Genomic DNA, 21,884 nt, shown 5'->3' with positions numbered 1-21,884 from the left:
ATCTGTTTAGAATAAGCTACTAATATGTTCAAGAAGATTGCTCTAAGAATCTCCTGTTTTGTATCTTCAGTGTATTTATATTTCTAAACTATCAGTGAAGAAATTGGAGGTATTAAGCTTGATGTATGATTTTTCATCAACAATTGTCTCAAAGCCGTTTCTTACTTGATACTGACTAAAGTTTTCCAGATGAAATGACATGCCTACGGAAAGGGAAGGCACCCTGAGAAAGCATGGCTAGAGATAACTGCTGCTGAGTGCTTGGTACTAGGTTGGGCTAATGTCATCTGAGCATCAATGGCTTAAGGAAGGTCACCCTGGAACATATGTAACTTCTCATCCTTTATAAAGCTGCATGACAGGGATCAACTGTGAAACTTATTTAACCTAATACAGATTCAATTAAAATCCAAAACAACAAGATTACAAGCAAAATGCCATCTGGAAAACTACTGCCAAGAACTGGAGGGTGGGGTTCTGTGTCCTTGGGTCTGAAAAGAGATTTGCACCACTGCTTCTTATTCACAGGGACTCTGGTCTAATGCTGCAAGGCCAGGGAAATGAAGCCTTCCTGGATGGGACCACTATGCCTCCTTCCTGCCCGCACACCAAAGGGTGGTCTGTGATGGGGAAAGCCAGAGTGCTTGTAAATGTCCAGTATGTGCAGAAGGGGCTGTAATAATCCAGTAGGAATTCAGCTGATGATCATAAACTTGCTGCTTTGTGCTTAAGGGTAAAAAATCTACTCACGAGCAACAAACAGCTAAGTGTGCAGTCTACACCTTGAGTATCTGTTTATACTCATGCATTTATTGTAGTTGTAAGTGTCTTTATTATACCGTCTACTAAACATGTTTACATAACAAAACCCTTTCACTGTGCAAAGATAGGATGAATAGCGAATAAAACAGTATCTTTCAGAACTCTGATGAACCCAAACATAAAATTAAGTGCTTTTTTCTTGAGTGTTTCTGTGTTAGAACTACATACAATAAATATTTACAGTTACATGATTCGTATGTGTTATTTTGTACATAATTTACATATTTTTTACACATGCAAAATAATATACCTATAGAGAACTCTCAGGCAATTTCTTTTTTTTTAATTTGGTTATTTATTTGTTAATACAATTTTAAATCTTACAGTCCATTTACAATTATTACAGAATATTGGCTATATTCCCCATGTTGTACCATAATACTAGAGCCTGTCTTACACCCAATAATTTTTATACCCCTCTCTCCCCCACCCCATAGTGCCTCTCCCCACCACACTGGTAACCATTAATTTGCTCTTTATGTCTCTCAGGCAATTTCTAAGTTAATCTGATCATCTGGCATAACAATATTGCTATTTTCATATTTCTATTCTACATCCACCATACAGTCACAAGAATAGATCACAAGAATGAGATCGGTATCTCACTCCACCAGAAGTGAACTTCAGAAAGAAAGTCAGATGCCCAGTGGTGGTGAGAAGATAGAAAGATACATTGGCTCAGATGGTAAAGAATCTGTCTGCAATGCGGGAGACCCAGGTTCGATCCCTGGGTTGGGAGGATCCCCTGGAGGAGGAAATGGCAACCCACTCCAGTATTCTTGCCTGGAGAATCCCATGGACAGAGGAGCCTGACGGGCTGCAGTCCATGGGATTGCAAAGAGTCAGACATGACTGAATGACTGAGCACTTGTGACATTGTGCCGAGTCACTCAGTGGTGAGTCAAGGACCACTGAATGACTTATGCAGTAGAATACACACAGTGAGGTAGTAAAGTCACTTCTTTTCTTTTTATCACTAAGTCAGTGATTCTGCCTTATATCCAATAACTTTTTCTCCCAAATGGTCAGAGAGGAAGGAAAAAAGGAAAAGCACTATACAGGTTCACTCACCTAAACCACTGAGAGTGTAGAGAAGGCCACTGGTATCTAAGAAAATGGGTCCGTGCTCCTGCTGCCCCTCCTCTTTGTAGTACAGCTTGTAGCCTTGAATGGTTGCTGTATCCTCAGCATCTTGCTGCCACTTCACAGAAATGGTGGTACAGTTCAGAGGTTCCAAATGTAACTCTGGAGATTTAGGGGCTAGAAAAATTCACCAGATGTGTATGTGTAAGAAAACTCCTAATTCACATGAAAACACAGGAGAGTGGAGAGCTCTCCATTCTAAATCAACAACTGCATAAAAGTTCAATTCCAATAACTACACTTGCCCGTCATATTAAAAATTACACAATGATATTAAACTTTGAAACAGAATTAAAAGTATAAGATACTACGAAAAAAAAAAAAAACTAAGGTATGGGGTTGGCCAAAAAGTTTGGGTTTTTCCATAACAGTGTATGAAAACCCAAATGAACTTTTTGGCCAATCCAATATATAAATAAGAACAAACTGACCCAGAGGGATGGTATGGGGAGGGAGGAGGGAGGAGGGTTCAGGATGGGGAACACATGTATACCTGTGGCAGATTCATTTTGATATTTGGCAAAACTAATACAATTATGTAAAGTTTAAAAGTAAAATAAAAAATAAATAAATAAAATAAAATTCTATCGGAAAAAAAAATTATATTTGTGGATTTTAAGTTTTTTCAAAGAAGCAATATGTATTTTGTAATTTTATAAAATTTACTTTTTATTTGGATAATTACTTTACAGAATTTTGTTGTTTTTGCCAAATATCAAAATGAATCAGTCATATGTATTTCCTAATTTTGACCATCTAATTGTGATTAATCAATTAACAACAAAAAGCCCAGTCACATTACACTCCACATTAGTAAAAGAGGAAGAGGGTCTGGAACTTCCTAGTATTATGATCTTTCTATTAAATTGATGATTTGTTTAAAAACACATGATAGTGATACTGATTCATTTCAGTTCAGTCACTCAGTCATGTCCGACTCTTTGAGACCCCATGAACTGCATTACGCCAGGCCTCCCTGTCCATCACCAACTCCCGGAGTTCACCCAAACTCATGTCCATTGAGTTGGTGATGCCATCCAACCATCTCATCCTCTGTGCCCCCTTCTCCTCCTGCCTCCAATCTTTCCCAGAGTCAGGGTCTTTTCAAATGAGTCAGCTCTTCGCATCAGGTGGCCAAAGCACTGGAGTTTCAGCTTCAACATCAGTCCTTCCAATGAACACCCAGGACTGATCTCCTTTAGGATGGACTGGTTGGATTTCCTTGCAGTCCAAGGGACTCTCAAGAGTCTTCTCCAACACCATAGTTCAAAAGCATCAATTCTTCAGTGCTCAGCTTTCTTTATAGTCCAACTCTCACATCCATACATGACCACTGGAAAAACCACAGCCTTGACTACTTTGTTGGCAAAGTATGTCTCTGCTTTTTAATATGCTGTCTAGGTTGGTCATAAGTTTCCTTCCAAGGAGTAAGCATCTTTTAATTTCATGGCTGCAATCACCATCTGCAGTGATTTTGGAGCCCAGAAAAATTGAGTGTTCTATTTCTTTGCATTGAGTGTGGCGGCTGTGCCAGCGCAGGAGTTAATTAGGTCTCTATTAATAAATAACTTGGTAATTCAATTTGATTTAGACCAACGTATCTTTTTTTAATTAATTTATTTTTTAATTGAAGTAACTGCTTTACAGAATTTTGCTGTTTTCTGTCAAATCTCAACATGAATCAGACATACGTATACATATATTCCCTCTCTCTTACCTCCCTTGCATCTCACTCCCCGTCCCACCCCTCTAGGTTGATACAGAGCTCCTGTTTCGAGTTACCTGAGACATATAGCAAATTGCCACTAGTTATCTATTTTACATATGGTAATGTAAGTTTCCATGTTACTCTCTCCATACAGCTCACTCTCTCCTCCCCTTTCCCCATGTCCATAAGTCTGTGTTCTATGTCTGTTTCTCCACTGTTGCCCTGCAAATAAATTATTCCGTACCATCTTTCTGGATTCCATATGTATGTGTTAATATATGATATTTATCTTTCTCTTTCTGACTTACTTCACTCTGTATAATATGGACCCATGTATCTTTGAAGGATGTGCAAATTAAGCATAGATATGCAGAGTACATCATGAGAAACGTTGGACTGGAAGAAATACAAGCTGGAATCAAGATTGCCAGGAGAAATATCAATAACCTCAGATATGCAGATGACACCACCCTTATGGCAGAAAGGGAAGAGGAACTCAAAAGCCTCTTGATGAAAGTGAAAGTGGAGAGTGAAAAAGTTGGCTTAAAGCTCAACATTCAGAAAACGAAGATCATGGCATCTGTTCCCATCACTTCATGGCAAATAGATGGGGAAACAGTGGAAACAGTGTCAGATTTTATTTTTCTGGGCTCCAAAATCACTGCAGATGGTGACTGCAGCCATGAAATTAAAAGACGCTTACTTAAAAAAAAAAAAAAAAGACGCTTACTTCTTGGAAGGAAAGTTATGACCAACATAGATAGCATATTCAAAAGCAGAGACATTACTTTACCAACAAAGGTTTGTCTACAAGGCTATGGTTTTTCCTGTGGTCATGTATGGATGTGAGAGTTGGACTGTGAAGAAGGCTGAACGCTGAAGAATTGATGCTTTTGAACTGCGGTGTTGGAGAAGACTCTTGAGAGTCCCTTGGACTGCAAGGAGATCCAACCAGTCCATTCTGAAGGCGATCAGCCCTGGGATTTCTTTGGAAGGAATGATGCTAAAGCTGAAACTCCAGTACTTTGGCCACCTCATGTGAAGAGTTGACTCATTGGAAAAGACTGATGCTGGGAGGGATTGGGGGCAAGAGGAGAAGGGGATGACAGAGGATGAGATGGCTGGATGGCATCACTGACTCGATGGACGTGAGTCTGAGTGAACTCCGGGAGTTGGTGATGGACAGGGAGGCCTGGCGTGCTGCGATTCATGGGGTCGCAAAGAGTCAGACACGACTGAGCGCCTGATCTGATCTGAACCAAAAGTTTAAATTGTTTTCAATTAAACCCATGATCTATGGAATATTTTAATTTTTGAGACAAAATTTAAAAATATAAACCTAAGTTAGATAAGACAAAGAAGAAAGATACTGTGTTATTCTTCCTTAATAGTCCACATTTACCTTTCACACTTGTAGCTTTGGGTGTCTTGTGTGAGGTCCACACTGAAGACTCTCCCAGCCCCACTCTGGTGGCAGCAGTAATCCTCACCAGGTAGACACTATCAGGTTTCAGGCCTTCCAAGAGGTGCTCATGAGTGGTCCCTGGGAGCTCCAGAACTTGGATGGAGTTTTCAGTGCTCAGGCGGAAGGAGAGGCGGTAGAGGACCACCTGGCCCCGCCGGTACTTGGCTGGGATGGGCAGCCAGGAGACGAGGATATCAGTGGGACTTCGACTTGTCAAACTAATTTCAGGAGGTCTCAGGGGAACTAGTCATAAAAGAAGGCAGATTGCTTATCAATATTTAGAATCAAAATGATCAACTAGCACACTAGTATTTACTGAAGTATCTTAGCAGCAGCACATCATATAATAAAGAACAGGTCCTTTCAACCCTGGCTGAGGCTTCCAGTCAAGCAGAGTACAAACTAGAAAAAGGAAGGAAAAAATATTGAAGGGAGGATCCAGTGTGGAGAACCAAAGAAAGCAAGATTTTCATCAATGTTGCTGTGACTGTTTTGATGTTGTCTGGGATGAATATGAGCTTACTTAATACTCATAAAAAACATAAGAATATTTCACAATAACTTCACCAAGATGCCTTAAAACATAGAGAAGAGAATTACACAAGAATGGAGCTGAGGACAGCAGGGTTAAAACCTGATAAATAATTTGAAGTGTTTAACAGTTGTATCTTAAAAATTAGTGTGACTTTTTTTATCCCCAACTATATCTCCATGCTGCTTAACATGAACACAATGATTTTCCTGTAAATAATCTGAATATAACTGGCACTCCAGGAAAATGGGTCAAGAATACTGGGAAGCAGTCTAATATTAAAAGTTAAGATGAGTTCTGGAGTTAGCCTCTGAGTTACTGAGTCCTTGTTATATCAATTTCTACTGTGTGTGATCTTGGCCAAATTAATTTCTCTGTGTCTAGGTTTCTTCATGTACAAAACAATAGTTTCTTCTACAGGCTTTCCTACCTCAAGTGATGGAAACTATTTGTCCAACTGCAAAAGATGAAAACCCTGGTGTCACTCTTGACTCCTCCACACACTCCCCACATTCAATCCCATGGCTCTATGACTCACATGGCCACCCCCGTGGTCCCCGCACCATCACCCTCAGCCTGTGTTGTCTCAAGAGCCTCCTAATAGATCTCCCTGCCTTTGTCCTCATCTCTACCATTTAGTCTCAACACATTTGCTATTAAATTCCAGGTCAGATCTTGTCATTATTCTCCTCAAAATAGCTCCCATTTTACTCACAGGAAAAGCTAAAGTCCTCATTGAAGCTTCACACGAAACCCTATCCATTGATACTTGTACGGTTGGCTCCTCATTCTATGCCTCATCTCCTACTACTTTCTGCTTGTTGCCTCCACTGTAGCCATGCTTGTGCTTCAGGCCCTTAGCAATTTCTGTTTCCTCTCCTAGAATGCACATCTTTCAGTCATTTGCTTAGCTAGTCCCCATTTTCATTTCCTTTGTGTGTGTGTTAGTCGCTTAGTCGTGTCCGACTCTTTGCGACCCCATGGACTGTAGTCCATCAGGCTCCTCTGTTCTTGGAATTCTCCAGGCAAGGATACTGGAGTGGGTAGCCATTCCCTTCTTCAGGGGATCGAACCCAGTTCTCCTGCTTTGCAGGCAGATTCTTTACCATTTGAGCCACCAGGGAAGCCCTTCATTTCCTTTAGGTCTTCAAATGTAACCCATGACAAGAGGTATCTCTGTCTGAAGCCTTACTCCCCTTTCCTGCTTTCTTCCTTCTTCTCAACACTTATTACTATCTAACCTAGTATATATCACTAGGTGTTCATCTTATTTATTGTTCCTCTCCCTCTTCTCCCACAGTAGAAAGTAAGCTCCACAAGTTATAGGCCAATTTTTCATCTCTTTCATTCACTACTAAATACTGAATAACACATAGCAGGTACTCAATAAATATTTGTTGAATTAATGAAATAATAAGTAGAAAAGGGAAAACTAAGCATTTCTGAGTCCTTTATATGAACTCATGAATTCTCACAAAAACCCAGTGAAGAGAGTGTCCCTATTATTTCTACTTTATAGCTAAGAAAACTGAGGTAGAGAGGTGAAATCACTTACCCAAGGTCACACAGCTTGGAAGTGAGGAAGTAGATCTAGAGCCTACATTCTCACGCCTATACTTTACTACTCTTATATAACAATGGTTCTTCTATCATAGGGCTAGGTCGGGATTAAATGAGCCACTGGAAGAAAGGTTTTTAGAACAGGCAGTGGTAAACATTTCACAAATATTAGCTGTGTCTGCTGTGTACCCTAGGAGACCCACCCAGAGTAGAATGGCAACCCACTCCACTATCTTGCCTGAAGCCTGACAAGCACAGGCTGAGGAAATAGGGGGAGGATACTGATGTGGAAACTGAAAAAGCAGCGTCAGAAGTCTGTATGTTATCCAGAAAACAAAATGAAATTTAATTAAACAAAAAAGTTGCAAAATAAGGAAAGGTTTAAAGGAGAAAACTTTGAGATCATAACTGAATTGGAACTGGCAAGTTTAACCAGTGGCTTGCTATGCTTTAGACACATTTTCTTCTATGGGACAATACCTCATATACCTCATAAACCCAAAGCAACAACAGCAGCAAATACCAGCCTGTGTTTCACTTTAGTTATACATGTCAGAGGCTGTTAAACATAATGAGATAACTGGTAGGTCATGGTTCACCCTAAAACGGAATAAACTCAAATGTGGAATTCAGCATCCAGATCAGTGATAATTTTTCCTCTAGTAAAAGTCTGAATTTATAAATAAACAGTTACACAAGTGGCATTATAGAAATATAAGAGATGTAGGACTAAATGGATGAAGAGAAAGATTTGAGAATCATTTATATTAAAATGCTTTGAAAACTAATGGAGGACCATTTCTTGAGGATGGATGAGAAAACATTTGTAAAGGGGGAACAGTGTAATTAAGTATATTTTAAATAATCCCCCTTTCACACTGTAGAGTACAAAAAATGGGCTGTGGAGAGGCCCTGAAGAGCGAGATGAAGAGTCAGAGGACGAGAATCAGTTCTATCAGGACTATTTTAACAGACAGAATTTCCCACCATTATAAGAATATATGGGCTTCCCCTGTGGTTCAGATGGTAAAGAATCAGCCTGTAATTCAGGAGACCTGGGTTTAATCCCTGAGTCGGGAAGATCCTCTGGAGAAGGAAATGGCAACCCACTCCAGTATTCTTGCCTGGAGAATTTCAGGGACAGAGAAGCCTAGCAGGCTATATACAGTCCACAGGGTCACAAAGAGTTGGACATGATTGAACGATTAACATTTTCACTTTCATAAGAGTACATGGAGGCCCGCCCTCAAACGCACAGCAATTCAACTTCCAACAGGAGATAACAAACTGAACAAGTAATACTTTCCTCCTTAAGGAGAATAAACACAAATTTTTCTAAAAATAAGCTATCTGATTTTATAAGAATATTTTAATTGATAGTACTAAATTTTATAAACTTTCAGTTTCAGAAATTCAATTCCTCTGGCCTCCAGTCTTTACAGACACTCAATGTAATTGTCATTACATTTATTCCTGCCTAGAGAATCTCACATTTTGTTTCACTCAGTAAAGAAAATAAAAAACTCTGCAATGCACTTACAATTTAAACTAGGAACTTGAAGAAATATAATGACAATTTTGTTATTAAAATTTGCATTATGTGTCTGAATTTGTTCAATATTTATAGCTCATAAAATTTAAAATTATTACTAAATCAGATGACCAATTAAAAAACTGTATGAATTATAAACAAAAGTGCTCTTTATCCTTATCATATCCTGTTACTGTCAAAAATTGAGAGTAAGATCTAAAACGGTAAATTAGCCTGCTAGTTATCACATCTGTTTTTTTTTGTTTGTTTAACCAAAACCAGGATATTTTCTCTTAAAACACATATTCCTTTAAAGTTGTAAGAAACATATTAATGTTCATGCTTAGATATCTTAGAATCACGTTTTCTTACCATCCTCTAAAGTGTTCTGTATCACATGGTCGGACATCTGACTGGCCCCCATTGGCATATATGCCACAATGTAGAAAGTATAATTGCTGGCAGGTTCCAAGTCATCAATAATATAATGAGTGGTGTCGTTTCCAATGACTACTTGATACTCCTCATTATTTAAACCTAGATTAAATAATCGGTGTTTAAAAATTATGAATATTCAAAATTAAATTAACAAGATCATTACCATTTAACAAGACTATGAAACACTGATCCTTGGATCTCTCTGTTATTTTTGTGACTCTTTGAAAAATGTGAATAGGAAGGTTTTTATTTTCTAAAAGTAACCATGTTTTGCTACAAGTTTTTAGCTTGAATTTTTCCTGAAGAAATCAAACTGAAAACAATTAATCTTCTCTAAACTTCATTTACCATCTAGTCAAAACCCATACCAGAGACAATGTACAGCAGTAACACAACAGAGTTTAATACTACAGAACACTGTAGTTCATAACAGTGTAAATCTTACTTGCTTAAACTCACGGTTTCTTTTTTCTTTTAAACATAAATGGAGAGACAGTAGGGAACGTAATGGCTCGACTCTTTATAAAAATAAACCAAACCAAAAGTTGTCCTGCAAAAGGTCTCATTTTGCCCCTAGAGATTCTATTAAATTTGACTGACACAAGTTGTTCTTTTATTTATACTAAAAGCAAAAGAACTGGGAGGCACAGAATGTGCTTCAAAACGTTTTGTTCCACTATGAGGTACCCACCCCCCCACGCCCAAAGAGGAAAAATACTCTCAGCAATTCTTAATAAAATATGCATGGCAAGATATAGAAGAGGATTTGTCTTTGTGGGATTTAATTCCTACAGAGCAAACCTGTAAAGTGGAACAAGAGCGCTGGCAGCTACTGTGCTTTGTGAACAATTCCCAGTAAATGCACGTCAACTTAATCAAAACTCTCTAAGGATAGAGCCCCTTCTCTCCACACTGGATTTATAAACAAAACAGAAGGCAAATTCCACTATTAAGTTTTCCCACATTTCTGAATTAACTTGATAGCATTTTAATTAGACAAGATTACAGGCATTTCACAACAGACTAGCTAATGGCTCGTTAATTAGGAACGGCATAGTACGATTTCTGACCTACCAAACAAGGTCCTTGAGTTCAAATTAAAAAGCCTTGTGCTGCCTATGAATAGACCACTGAGCTGCATGTGGAGGCTCTAATGAAACAGCCATAATAGCGAACAAGAGTGGTCTCCACCAAAGCCAGCATTCCTTTTACCTTCTTAAATCACTAAAAAGGGTATTAACATACTCCAACATACTTAGTTATCAGATTTTCATTCTTCTTGCTACCATGACCTCTGATTTAAATTCAAAATACTACTTCAAAATACAAAAAACAAACAACAACAAACCACCTGTTTCTACAGACAATTTTATTAGAGCACTATTCTTTGAAATTTGTTTGGAATGTCTACTGCATAAAAAGCAGACTGTTTGTGTAAACAACTAAAATCTGTAAACCTCTGCTATGGTTTCCACAAGAAATCAATAGTGAAATCTCTAGGATTTACAACTAGTTTTTCCATTTCCTCTACATTTTTTTGCTAAAAGAAAATATGAGGATAAAAAGGATTCCAGATATGGAACTGAATAAAAATTTTAAGACAGATTTGATTTCTACTTTTATATAATAAATGAGATATCAATAAAGAGTATCCTGCTCAATTTTTAAAGAGTTCTATGAGATTTCAGAAAACATTCAAAATATACAAAATCATATTATGGGGAATTTGAAAATATTTACTTTCCCCCTTGAAAATAACATGCTGCAGTGACTACAGTTTACCTTATTTTATTAAGTATTTACACCATTATTCCTATGTGATTGCATACTTAAATTGGTATACTAAGTCTTAAGGAATTGATACTTTGGCTGAAATGAAATTCATAAAGTATACCACTCTAACTTTTGAGCAGGCAAAGATGGTACTTATTTCTAAACAGAAAAATCTTAAACTATACTTAAACACATAAAGAATCCACTCCAATATTCTTGCCTGGAGAATCCCATTAACAGAGGAGCCTGGCAGGCTATACAGTCCAGAGGGTTGCAAAGAGTCAAATGGAACTGAAGGGACTGAGCAGGCATGCATACACATAAGGTATACAATAATACAAAATTTAGCCAAAAACTGATACACAGATCATATAGTAATTATTTTTATTAAAAGAGGTAAATGCCACAGAACTTCAAAAATATTTTGTGGATTATGTAAAACATCATTTATATTGAAAACAAAGCCGTGACAGTAAGTAGCGCTTAAAAATAAACACTTCTCAAATTGCTTACCTTCTGCTTTCATGTAGTGTACAGAATAAGCGATGACTTTGTCTGAATTGTAAAGTGGCCTCTCCCAAGCTAAAAGGATGGCTGAACTCGACATGGTTTCAGCATGCACATTATAGGGAGCACTGGGTCTGTCTTCTGACATTACTACAGTCAGTCTGGCTCTTGATAAAATTGATCCTTGGCTGTTCTCAGCCATGCACTGATAAATAGCATCATCTTCAGGAATAATCTGGTTAATTACCAATTTACTGAAGGAAGAAAAAAATTATTTCAATGAAACGTCTAAGGATGACATAAAAATAAAATTATGCTAAGTGCACTCTAAACTTTAAATAACAAGTTACTAAGAGCAACCTGTGTAACCAGCCCTACTAAAGAAAAACCTATATGAATTGTTTAAAATTACTCTTGTTTTTTGAGTCTATATAAATAAGTATGTGTGATATCCAAATCCTTTTGTCTTGAGGCGACAGCTTGATCTCTTTTTTTAAATTTGGCTTTTATTAAGGAGGTATATTAAGTATATTAACATTAATCATTAATAGCATCTAATTTCTATAATGTTGCAATGTTACATAAAATTCAGGTCAATAAAAATGTTCAGAAGTTTTGTTCAACATATGAGAACGGTACAAAAAGATTCCTATTTACACTAATAAAAATGAATTCTTAAAATCATTAAGTTTGAACTGTGGAGGAATGCTTAGAGACTTAACTATTTCCTTCTAAATTCTTCACTTTATGGAGCAAGGAACTAAGACTCCAAAGGGTTTACATGCTGCTAAAAATTTAGCTGGTGGCCTACCAGTACCAGAAGCCAGGTCTGGAGAACCATTCCAACTTTTATTATAATCTACCATGATCCACATATAAGTACAAATGGATTCTGGCATGCTGATATTATAGTCTTAAGTTAATTTCTTATTGTTACTTCAGTTTAAAATACCAATTTAGGTATTTGATGTTATAATTATAACCATTTCACATAAGAATTACTAAATCATTATGTTTTATCTAAAATAGTAGCAAAGTGACTTAGCCCACCTGTTGTACATTTTAATTCTACCATTTGAATGTATCTTCCTTCCATTTTTCAACCATGACATTTTGGGTGAGGGTATTCCTTCTGCCTGACATACAAATCGAGCAGTACCAGCTCGAGGCCTCGTTAAACTTTCTGGCCATTCAACAAATGAAGGAGGAGCTATTTAAAAAAAAAAAAAAAGAAAATATTTTTGTGGTACAAACACAAATCAGACAGTCAAGGAAGAGAACAGCAAATGATACAAGTCCCATCCCTGAAAATATCTGACATTCTAAGCTTCCTGCCTGCACTCTACATCTATTAAAATCTCTCTCTCTCTCTCTCTCTGGATGCCTTACCTCTGCATTGCTCAGTTAGATGTCCACTTCCCACAGGCTTTCCCCATTGACACCAAACATACAAACACACTAAAAATATGTGTGCCATGATCCTAACTTAACTAAGCCCAACATACAGCCCTTGTGAATGCACATGGACAATAGATTAAAATTGTAGACTGGTCAATGTGTTTATGAATTTGTAGGTGGGTGAGAAGATAAAAGGGAAGCTTAACTAAGAAGGACCATGATGTTATAAAAGCAAACATGATGAATACTTCAGAGTGATCCTAGTCATATTTTAACACAAGGCTTTGATTTCCTCCTAAAATTCATTACTGGATTATAATATTTCATATCAACTTTCACATAAATGCTACAGAATTAGAGAAAAGTGGAAATAAGCTATGAGGTAAAACAGCAAGTACTAAAATGTAAGATTCTCCTAATTGCAGAAAGAAAGGAAACATACCCAATACAGTTAAAGTTGCCATGGCAACTGTAAAGTTGCGTGTGCCTGGGGTAGTGGCCCGACAAACATACACTCCAGCATGTTGCAGCCTGATGTCAGATATCATGAGGTTACCGTTTCCAAGTACCCGAGTATTAAAGACATCAATGGACTTGTGATCTATTTCAAAGAGAATACTTGAGTTAAAACAATGTAATATATGATCTAAAATTTGACAGAAGATCACTATCCAAACAATCAGTATCACAAAAGGTCTAAAATTTTCTATACTAAAACCTTTCATCTACACTCTGTAACTGCAGAAAGTTAAAAGCCATGTAACTGCCAAACATGTGTGTTGTATATAAACACGTTATCAATTTCACTAGTATGAACAAAGTTGAAGGAAAATATTTTTTTTTCCTCAGAAGACTTACCAAGACGGCTCCAAGAAATGATTGGTTTGGGATTTCCTGTGGCCACACATTCTAAAACAACAGTCTGATGAAGGGATGTTGTTATGTTTTGTGGACCTGCTACAATGGTCGGTGTGTGGAACGACTTAGACTCCTTACCTTTAAGAGGGAAAAGGCAGGAAATGCGAAAATACTATAAATAAGATATAATAAATGAATTAAAATATCTATTCTGAAGTCACTTTTTTCCTTTTCTAAGACAACTTAACTGAGATATAACTCACCCATTTGAAGCACAATTCAACTGCGTTTAGTACTTTTGGAGTTGTACAATTATTACCATAACCAATTTTAAAGCATTTTCATTACCCCAAAAACAAATTCCACTCTATCAATAGTCACTCTCAAAGCTCCCCATAGGCTGATAATCACTGATCTACTTTCTGTCTCTGGGTTTGCCTATTCCAGATATTTAATAAAAAAGGAATCACATCTTACATCGTCTTTCGGAACTGGCTTATTTTCATTTAAACATTAGTTTAAGGTTCATTTAAGTTGTACCATGTACCACTACTTCATTTCTTTTTATTGAATAATAATAATAGATTAAATACTTAATTAAATGGGTAAGATATATTTTATTTATTCATTCATTGGTTGATGGACACTTAGGTTGTTTCCGTAGAGGTTCAAACATTGACTTAATACTTTCACAATCTTGTTAGGAATTAATGTGACAGTGGGGAGAATGAAGAAGTGAGAGAGTGCTTTTGTCTTTATGCTTCATATCAAAAAGCTAATAAATACCACCTAAAATTAAAATATGGCATTAAAAATTTAATTTCAGTTTCGATGTTTCTTAAAAAAATTTTTTAATCTTAAAGGATCTTTTAGGAAGTAATATCTCTTGTGAAGAGTAAACATTCATTTGAAGTTCAACAGTGTCTTTAGGACAGGTTTTTTTCCCCACAACATTCAAGTAAATTTAATTATTTAAAAATAAAAAACTAGCATCTGTAATTCCATTTTAATAAAACACATTTCTTCATATTCATCTCTCTAGCTAGTTTCCCTTCTAACTATATTCATGTATGGCAAAATACATGAAATTATATACACTCAATGTTAACAATGATCACCTCTGGATATGGACTAGGGACATTTTAAAACATATCTTTGTACTTTTCAAGTTGTTTAATGTAAGAAAAATGTATTTTACTTTCATAGACATTACTCTTTATAATAAAGCATGCATCATTTCTACAAATGATAATTTTTCCTAAAACAACAGACAGAAAAACCCAAACTGGAAACAAATACATTTTTATTGACAATGGAAAATTTTGGTAGAACTAGATGATAATTATTCTTTTTTGAGCCTTTTTGCATTTTATATTTTAAAAACAAAAGTATTTATAAAACAAAAATTCAGTCTTTCTTAAAGATGTTGATATTACCGTATAAAGCAAGTTAGAGGAAGAAGGTTGCTTAAATATATAAAAATGATCATTTTCCAACTAGATTACAATAAAATTTAAGTGAAATTAAAGTACTACTTTAGAGCATACTATTATAACCAGAGAAGGAAAATTAATACCTGGGCCAATTAAAGCTTGAAAAATAAACTTCTATGTGGTACCTGGAATCACTGTGAGAGAGGCCTCCATACTTTTACGTCTGTGGGCTATAGTAGCAGCAACACAACGGTAATTTCCAGCATCCCTCTGGTCAACATCATATATCTGCAGTACTCCTGTTGGCAGGGCAGTTATCCTGTCACTAGAAGAAACATGATTAAACTCTTTGTAGTAGATTTTATATTCTATTTTAACATTTATCCTATGGTAAGAATTAATATACTCAATCTTTTAAAAAATGCCAGATGCAATACTTTCAAGACTAAAAATACTAGCTTGATTCAGTTGTTTTCATTTGGGCTATAACTCTGTAAAACACAAGTAATTATGCTGTATGTGACTTGTGAAATCTATTGGTGTAATTTTACACAGAATCTCACTTCACATGAAAACTTACATTTAGAGCTTAGTATGATTAGTACTTTTAGTACTTAGTACATTTAGAACTTACAATCTAGAGCTTAGCATGATTTTTTTCCAAATTCCTGACTTTTTGCCTGTTAGTATCTAGGTATTTGTTAAGATTTATCTGAATGTAAATTTTTTTTAAAGCTCTTCCTTGAATAAGTTTGTCCATCTTAGTGCTCTTTACCATTTCAGCAAGCAATTTGAGCCTGCTAAGGAATATTGCTACTCATTAGGACAGGAACCAAACTTTTGAAGTTGCTGCCAAGTTCCTGACCCCTAAACTCTGACCACCTCAGAGCACTAGGTATATGCATGCATGCAGGCACGTGACTCTGTGTGTGTGTGTGTGTGTGTGTGTGTGTGTGTGTATGTGGTGTGTAGTGTAGAGGGGGCTGCTAAGCAATTGGCAAAGATGGAAGTGGGCAACCATTATTGTATATATGGGAAACCCTTAAACCTTTAAAACAGCACTGCTATTCTCAGTAGTCAAAGTGTAATTTAGTTTCCTAAATTCTTGGGCTGCAATCCAGGTGCCCAGGGGGTCCCATGGTTAGAAAAGATGTTTGAGGAAAAGAATAAAGCACTAAGAGAATCTGAATTCTGATCTGAACCAAGAGGCCAGGAACTATGTCCCATGTACCAGAGACTGATAATCTAATTCTTCGCCTACGTTTGAGATGTCTTAAAGCGTCTGCCTACAATGCGGGAGACCTGGGTTTGATCCCTGGGTCGGGAAGATCCCCTGGAGAAGGAAATGGCAACCCATTCCAGTATTCTTGCCTGGAGAATCCCATGAACAGAGGAGCCTGGTAGGCTACTGTCCATGGGGTCGCAAAGAGTCGGACACGACTGAGTGACTTCACTTTAAGAAATTAGTTATCGCTATCAGAAACAAAAATGAGTTTCACCATGATCTTTCTCCATATACAGTTTTATGATAAAATCTTTGGTCCTTCTGTATCATCTTCAAAGACAAAAGCTGCTTTACCTGTCCATAGTTACAGATAGAGTTGTCCGATTTAATTCCCATGTTATGGCCGCAGGAGGGTTTGATGAAATCTTGCATGCAAATCTAGCGACTCCACCTTCTCGGACCTCAATAGAAATTGGCTGAACTTCAAATGCAGAAATAGCTATAAGATAAAGTTTTTCACATTCAGAATAAGTATATGCACTATTATATAATGCTTGGAAATAAAATTATGCTAGGTATTACTTATCAAACTTGAACTTCTGCTCAAACATAAGGCCAACTCAACGTAACAAGCACAGAGAGAAATTAAAAGATAATTTTAGAAAAACCACTGGGCAGTTACCCTGCTAAAGGAGTTTAGTCTTTCCCAAAATGAAATTCTCAAGAATCTTAGATTTCAGAAAAAAATGAACGTAACTGAAACAAAAAACAGCAATTATTAATGGTAGATAATGATATATTAAGCTGTGCAGTACAAATCTCAAATACTAGTGTATTTCAGAGGACAGGGAAATCAGTAAAGACAGACTAGTCAGGTAAAAACCTTTCACAAGGATTGTTTTTTAAAATTAATTATTATTATTGGCTGTATTGGGTCTTTGTTGCTTTTGTGCAGGCTTTTCTCTAGTTGTGGCGAGTGGGGACTACTTTTTGCTGCAGTGCGTAGGCTTCTCATTGCGATGGCTTCTCTAGTTGCAGAGTACAGGCTCTAGGGTGCGTGGGCTTCAGTAATTAATTGCAGCAAATGGGCTCAGTAGTTGCAGCTTTTGGGCTCTACAGCACAGGCTCAACAGCTGCGATGCATGGGCTTAGTTGCTCTGTGGCACGTGGGATATTCCCTGACCAGGGATCAAACTTGTGTCTCCAACATGGTAGAAGGATTATTATCCACTGTTTCATCACGGAAGTCCCAACAGGGGCTGGTTTTAAATTGAGATCTGAAGAACCCATTGGGTTTAGATGGAAGGAGAAAAATAAGACATTTCAGATGAAAGGAGTAACACGAAGGCAAGCACAGAAGTAAGAAATGTACAGCCTGTGTTCACAGGATTGTGATGCAACAGCCAGGATTAACTATTGTAGAATAAATCAGATTAAATGTTCATGGCAGAGTGGAAGGAGAGTAGAGATAAAACAGGTTTGTACCACGGTACAAAATAAGGCATCACTGAAAAGCTTTAAGCAAAGGAGTATCATGGTAACAGTAGTGTGTGGGAAAATTAATCAGGTACTGTTAGGATGGATTGAAGAAAAAGAGCCTTAAGTCAAAAGACCAACAGGCTGTTTAAATAAAAATGACAAAACCAGGTGGCGGCAGTGAGAACAGAGAGATTCTGCAGATATTGTAATGAAAACAGACTTAGTTTTTATTGGACACAGATATGTCATTCCATGTTTGGAATAAAATGAGGTTGGTATTGATGGAGCAGAATGAGAGTGGAAAAAGTGAAGACAAATGATGTGCCTGAAAAATAAACGCACACAGATTCAAGAGACTATTTTTAGACTTAAGTCTTGAAATGTTGATATTTTCTAGAGATAATTCTTCTTTACTCTTGTAGACAAGCCTCCAAGTTTTACATTTTGATGGAGCCCAGACTCCAGGTAATAGTGTAGCTTGCCTTTCCTCTACTAAGTCTTCCAGGATATAAAGAAAGGGCCACAATAATAGTCTCAAACTATTATCCTCAAACTATCCATCCTCAAACCCCAGTTCAAAAAATAAATATGCATATATACAATTTTCAACAAAATTAGAAATTATGAAGAAATATAGAAGTAATAAGGGCTGGATGACTTATGCCTCATTGCACTGGGAAGTGTAAGAGGTTACAGAAGACTAACAAATTCTGCCTTGGACGTGACTTCATTAATCTGTAAATGGATCATGGGCCTTTAGAGGTATAGAACAAAGTCAGTGAGTAATAATGAAAATACTCTTAGGAATATCACCTTCCAAAAAGGATGGAGTTGGGGTAAATTAATATTTTGTGTATGTAACAAAAAATTCTTACTACTTCAAAACAGCAGTTTCAAACTGCTGTTGTCAGTAGACTCAGAAGGTTAAAAGTATTTTTATGATAATCATCCTTTGCCTTTTTCACCTTCATTTCTCTTGAGTATACAGTACTTCTAGAAGCTACATGATGGGTGATATAAAGCAACAAACCTAATTCACTGTGAGAATCCAACTGTCTTCTACTAAGCTAATTTAAAAGATTTGGACAAATGTAAAAAAACAGTGTCACTCATCTTACTAAAATTTTTTGGAAAACAGTTATTTTTCATTAAATGTGCTATGTTAATATGTAATTGATCTGTGTTTTCATTTCAAAACTAATATTTTTAAAATTGCTCAGTTTTAATTTCTAATAATAAAGTATTATTAAATATAACCTACCTAAACAAAAGCTCTTTGGAGTCCTCAAGATTTAAGCATATAAAGAGTGAGACTAAAATGTTTAAGGATCACAATTCAAGAACACTGGACTCTCTATGTGATTCAGGTCCTTATCACCAACTGCCTGGAAGTCTTGAAGGAGTGTCTTTAGATGAGATCTGTCCTGATATCAGAGTTACCTTCGAGAGTGATGGTCATAAAAAACAAATTTGATTTGTGTTACTGATGAATTATTTAGTCCCTATAAAACTCTATCACTTTGCATTCAACCACTTGAAATTATGTCTCACAGACACTGAACTATTTATGATTCTCTGAATATACTGTATTTCACATCTCTGAACAATATACAAGCTTTCCTTCTCTTTCAAATATTGTAGATCCCTTTGTCCACCTGATGAAATCCTGTTATCATTTAAAACCTAGTTCTCTTGTCTCACCCTTTGGGAAGCTGTTCCTGACTTTTTTCTTCTATAAAACTCCTGTAGAATGAAGACCTTTATTGCTACTTTTATCCCACAGTATTATAGTCACATATTCACAAGACTGTCTCCCATTCCACATTCTGAGCTCAATAAGGACAAGTAGCGGGTCATAACTTTGCAGGATCCCTTAAGCCAGTGAATGGTACAGACTTGGCACTAAAACAATACCTGTTGAATTAAACTGAAAATTTTAAAATGTTCTCTAATTCTACCCCAAGGCAGATGGGTCATGGTGGAGAGTTCTGATAAAACGTGGTCCACCAGAGAAGGGAATGGCAAACCACTTCGGTATTGTTGCCTTGAGAACCCTATGAACAGTATAAAAAGGCCAAAAGATATGACACTGAAAGATGAACTCCCCCACTCAGTAAGTGCCCAATAGGCTACTAGAGAAGAGTGGAGAAATAACTCCAGAAAGAATGAAGAGATGGAGCCAAAACAAAAACAACACCTAGTTGTGGATATGATGGGGGTTGGAAGTAAAGTCTGATGCTGTAAAGAACAGTATTGCGTAGGAACCTGGAATGTGAGGTCCAGAAATCAAGGTAAATTGGAAGTGGTCAAACAAAAGGGGGCAAGAGTGAACGTCGACATTCTAGGAATCAGTGAACTAAAATGGACTGGAATGGGTGAATGTAACTCAAATGACCATTATATGTACTACTGTGGGCAAGAATCCCTTAGAAAAAATGGAGTAGCCATCATAGTCAACAAAAGAGTCTGAAATGCAATACTTTGGTGCAATCTCAAAAATGACATAATGATCTCGGTTTATTTCCAAGGCAAACAATTCAATATCACAGTAATCCAAGTCTATACCAAACCACTAAGGCCGAAGAAGCTGAAGTTGAATGGTTCTATGATGACCTAGAAAATCTTAAAGAACTAACACCAAACAAAAGATGTCCTTTCCATCATAGGAGACTGGAATGCAAAAGTAGGAAGTCAAGAGATACCTGGAGTAACAGGCAAGTTTGGCCTTAAGAGTACAAAATAAAGTAGGCCTAAGGCTAACAGTTTTGCCAAGAGAACACACTGGTCATAGCAAACACCCTCTTCCAACAACACAAGAGATGACTCTACACATGGCCAATAGTGATATCAGATTGATTATGTTCTTTGCAGCTGAAGATGGAGAAGCTCTATACCACCAGCAAAAACAAGACTGGGAGCTGACTGTGGCTCAGATCATGAACTCCTTATTGCAAAATTTAGATTAAATTGAAGAAAGTAGGGAAAACCACTCGACCATCCAAGCATGACCTAATCAAATCCCTTATGATTATACAGTGGAAGGGACAAATAGATTCAAGGGATTAGATCTGATGGAGGGAGTGCCTGAAGAACTATAGACAGAGGTTCATAACATTGTACAGGAGGCAGTGATCAAGACCATCCCCAAGAAAAACAAAGGCAAAATGGTTGTGTGAGGAAGCCTTACAAGCAGCTGAGAAAGAGAGAGGCTAAAGGCAAAGGAGAAAAGGAAAAATATACCCATCTGAATGAAGAGTTTCAAAGAATAGCAAGGAGAGATAAGAAAGCCTTCACCAGTGATCAGTTCAAAAAAAAAAAAAAGAGGAAAAAAACAGAATGGGAAAGACTAAAGATCTCTTCAAGAAACTACAGATACCAAGGGAACATTCCATGCAAAGATGCGTACAATAAATGACAGAAACAGTATGGACCTAACAGAAGCAAAAGATATTAACAAAACGTGGCAAGAATACATAGAAGAATTATACAAAAAAGATCTTAAGACCCAGATAACCACAATGGTATGAATACTCACCTAGAGCCATATATCCTGGAATGTGAAGTCGAGTGGGCCTTATGAAGCATCAATACAAACAAAGCTAGTGAAGGTGATGGAATTCCAGTTGAGATATTTCAAATCCTAAAAGATGATGCTGTGAAAGTGCTCCATTTAATATGCCAGCAAATCTGGAAAACTCAGCAGTGGCCACAGGCCTGGAAAAGATCAGTTTTCATTCCAATCCCAGAGAAAGGCAATGCCAAAGAATGCTCAAACTACAGCACAATTGCACTTATCTCACATGCTAGCAAAGTCATGCTCAAAATTCTCCAAGCCAGGCTTCAACAGTACATAAATCATGAACTTCCAGATGTTCAAGTTGGATTTAGAAATGGCAGAGGAGCCAGATCAAATTACCAACATCTGCTGGATCACCAAAAAAGCAAGAGAGTTCCAGAAAAACATCTACTTCTGCTTTATTGACTATGCCAAAGCCTTTGACTGTGTGGATCA

General features: G+C 36.9%; 1 protein-coding gene across 1 annotated transcript in view; it reads right to left on the bottom strand.

The window, feature by feature from the left end:
- PRTG (protogenin) overlaps positions 1–21,884 on the bottom strand; it is a 156,505-nt gene that overhangs the window by 63,433 nt on the left and 71,188 nt on the right. Inside the window, exons 3-11 of the mRNA XM_055537885.1 lie at positions 16,748–16,892; positions 15,354–15,493; positions 13,736–13,873; positions 13,320–13,478; positions 12,530–12,689; positions 11,486–11,733; positions 9,134–9,298; positions 5,076–5,381; positions 1,894–2,082 (exon numbers count right to left, since the gene is read on the bottom strand). Of these exons, the coding sequence (XP_055393860.1) occupies positions 1,894–2,082; positions 5,076–5,381; positions 9,134–9,298; positions 11,486–11,733; positions 12,530–12,689; positions 13,320–13,478; positions 13,736–13,873; positions 15,354–15,493; positions 16,748–16,892 (1,650 nt within the window). The remainder of the gene's footprint in view (positions 1–1,893; positions 2,083–5,075; positions 5,382–9,133; positions 9,299–11,485; positions 11,734–12,529; positions 12,690–13,319; positions 13,479–13,735; positions 13,874–15,353; positions 15,494–16,747; positions 16,893–21,884) is intronic.

Source organism: Bubalus kerabau, chromosome 10 (assembly GCF_029407905.1).
Source record: "Bubalus kerabau isolate K-KA32 ecotype Philippines breed swamp buffalo chromosome 10, PCC_UOA_SB_1v2, whole genome shotgun sequence".
NCBI lineage: Eukaryota > Metazoa > Chordata > Mammalia > Artiodactyla > Bovidae > Bubalus > Bubalus kerabau.
This window is presented reverse-complemented; position numbering and strand designations above follow the sequence as displayed.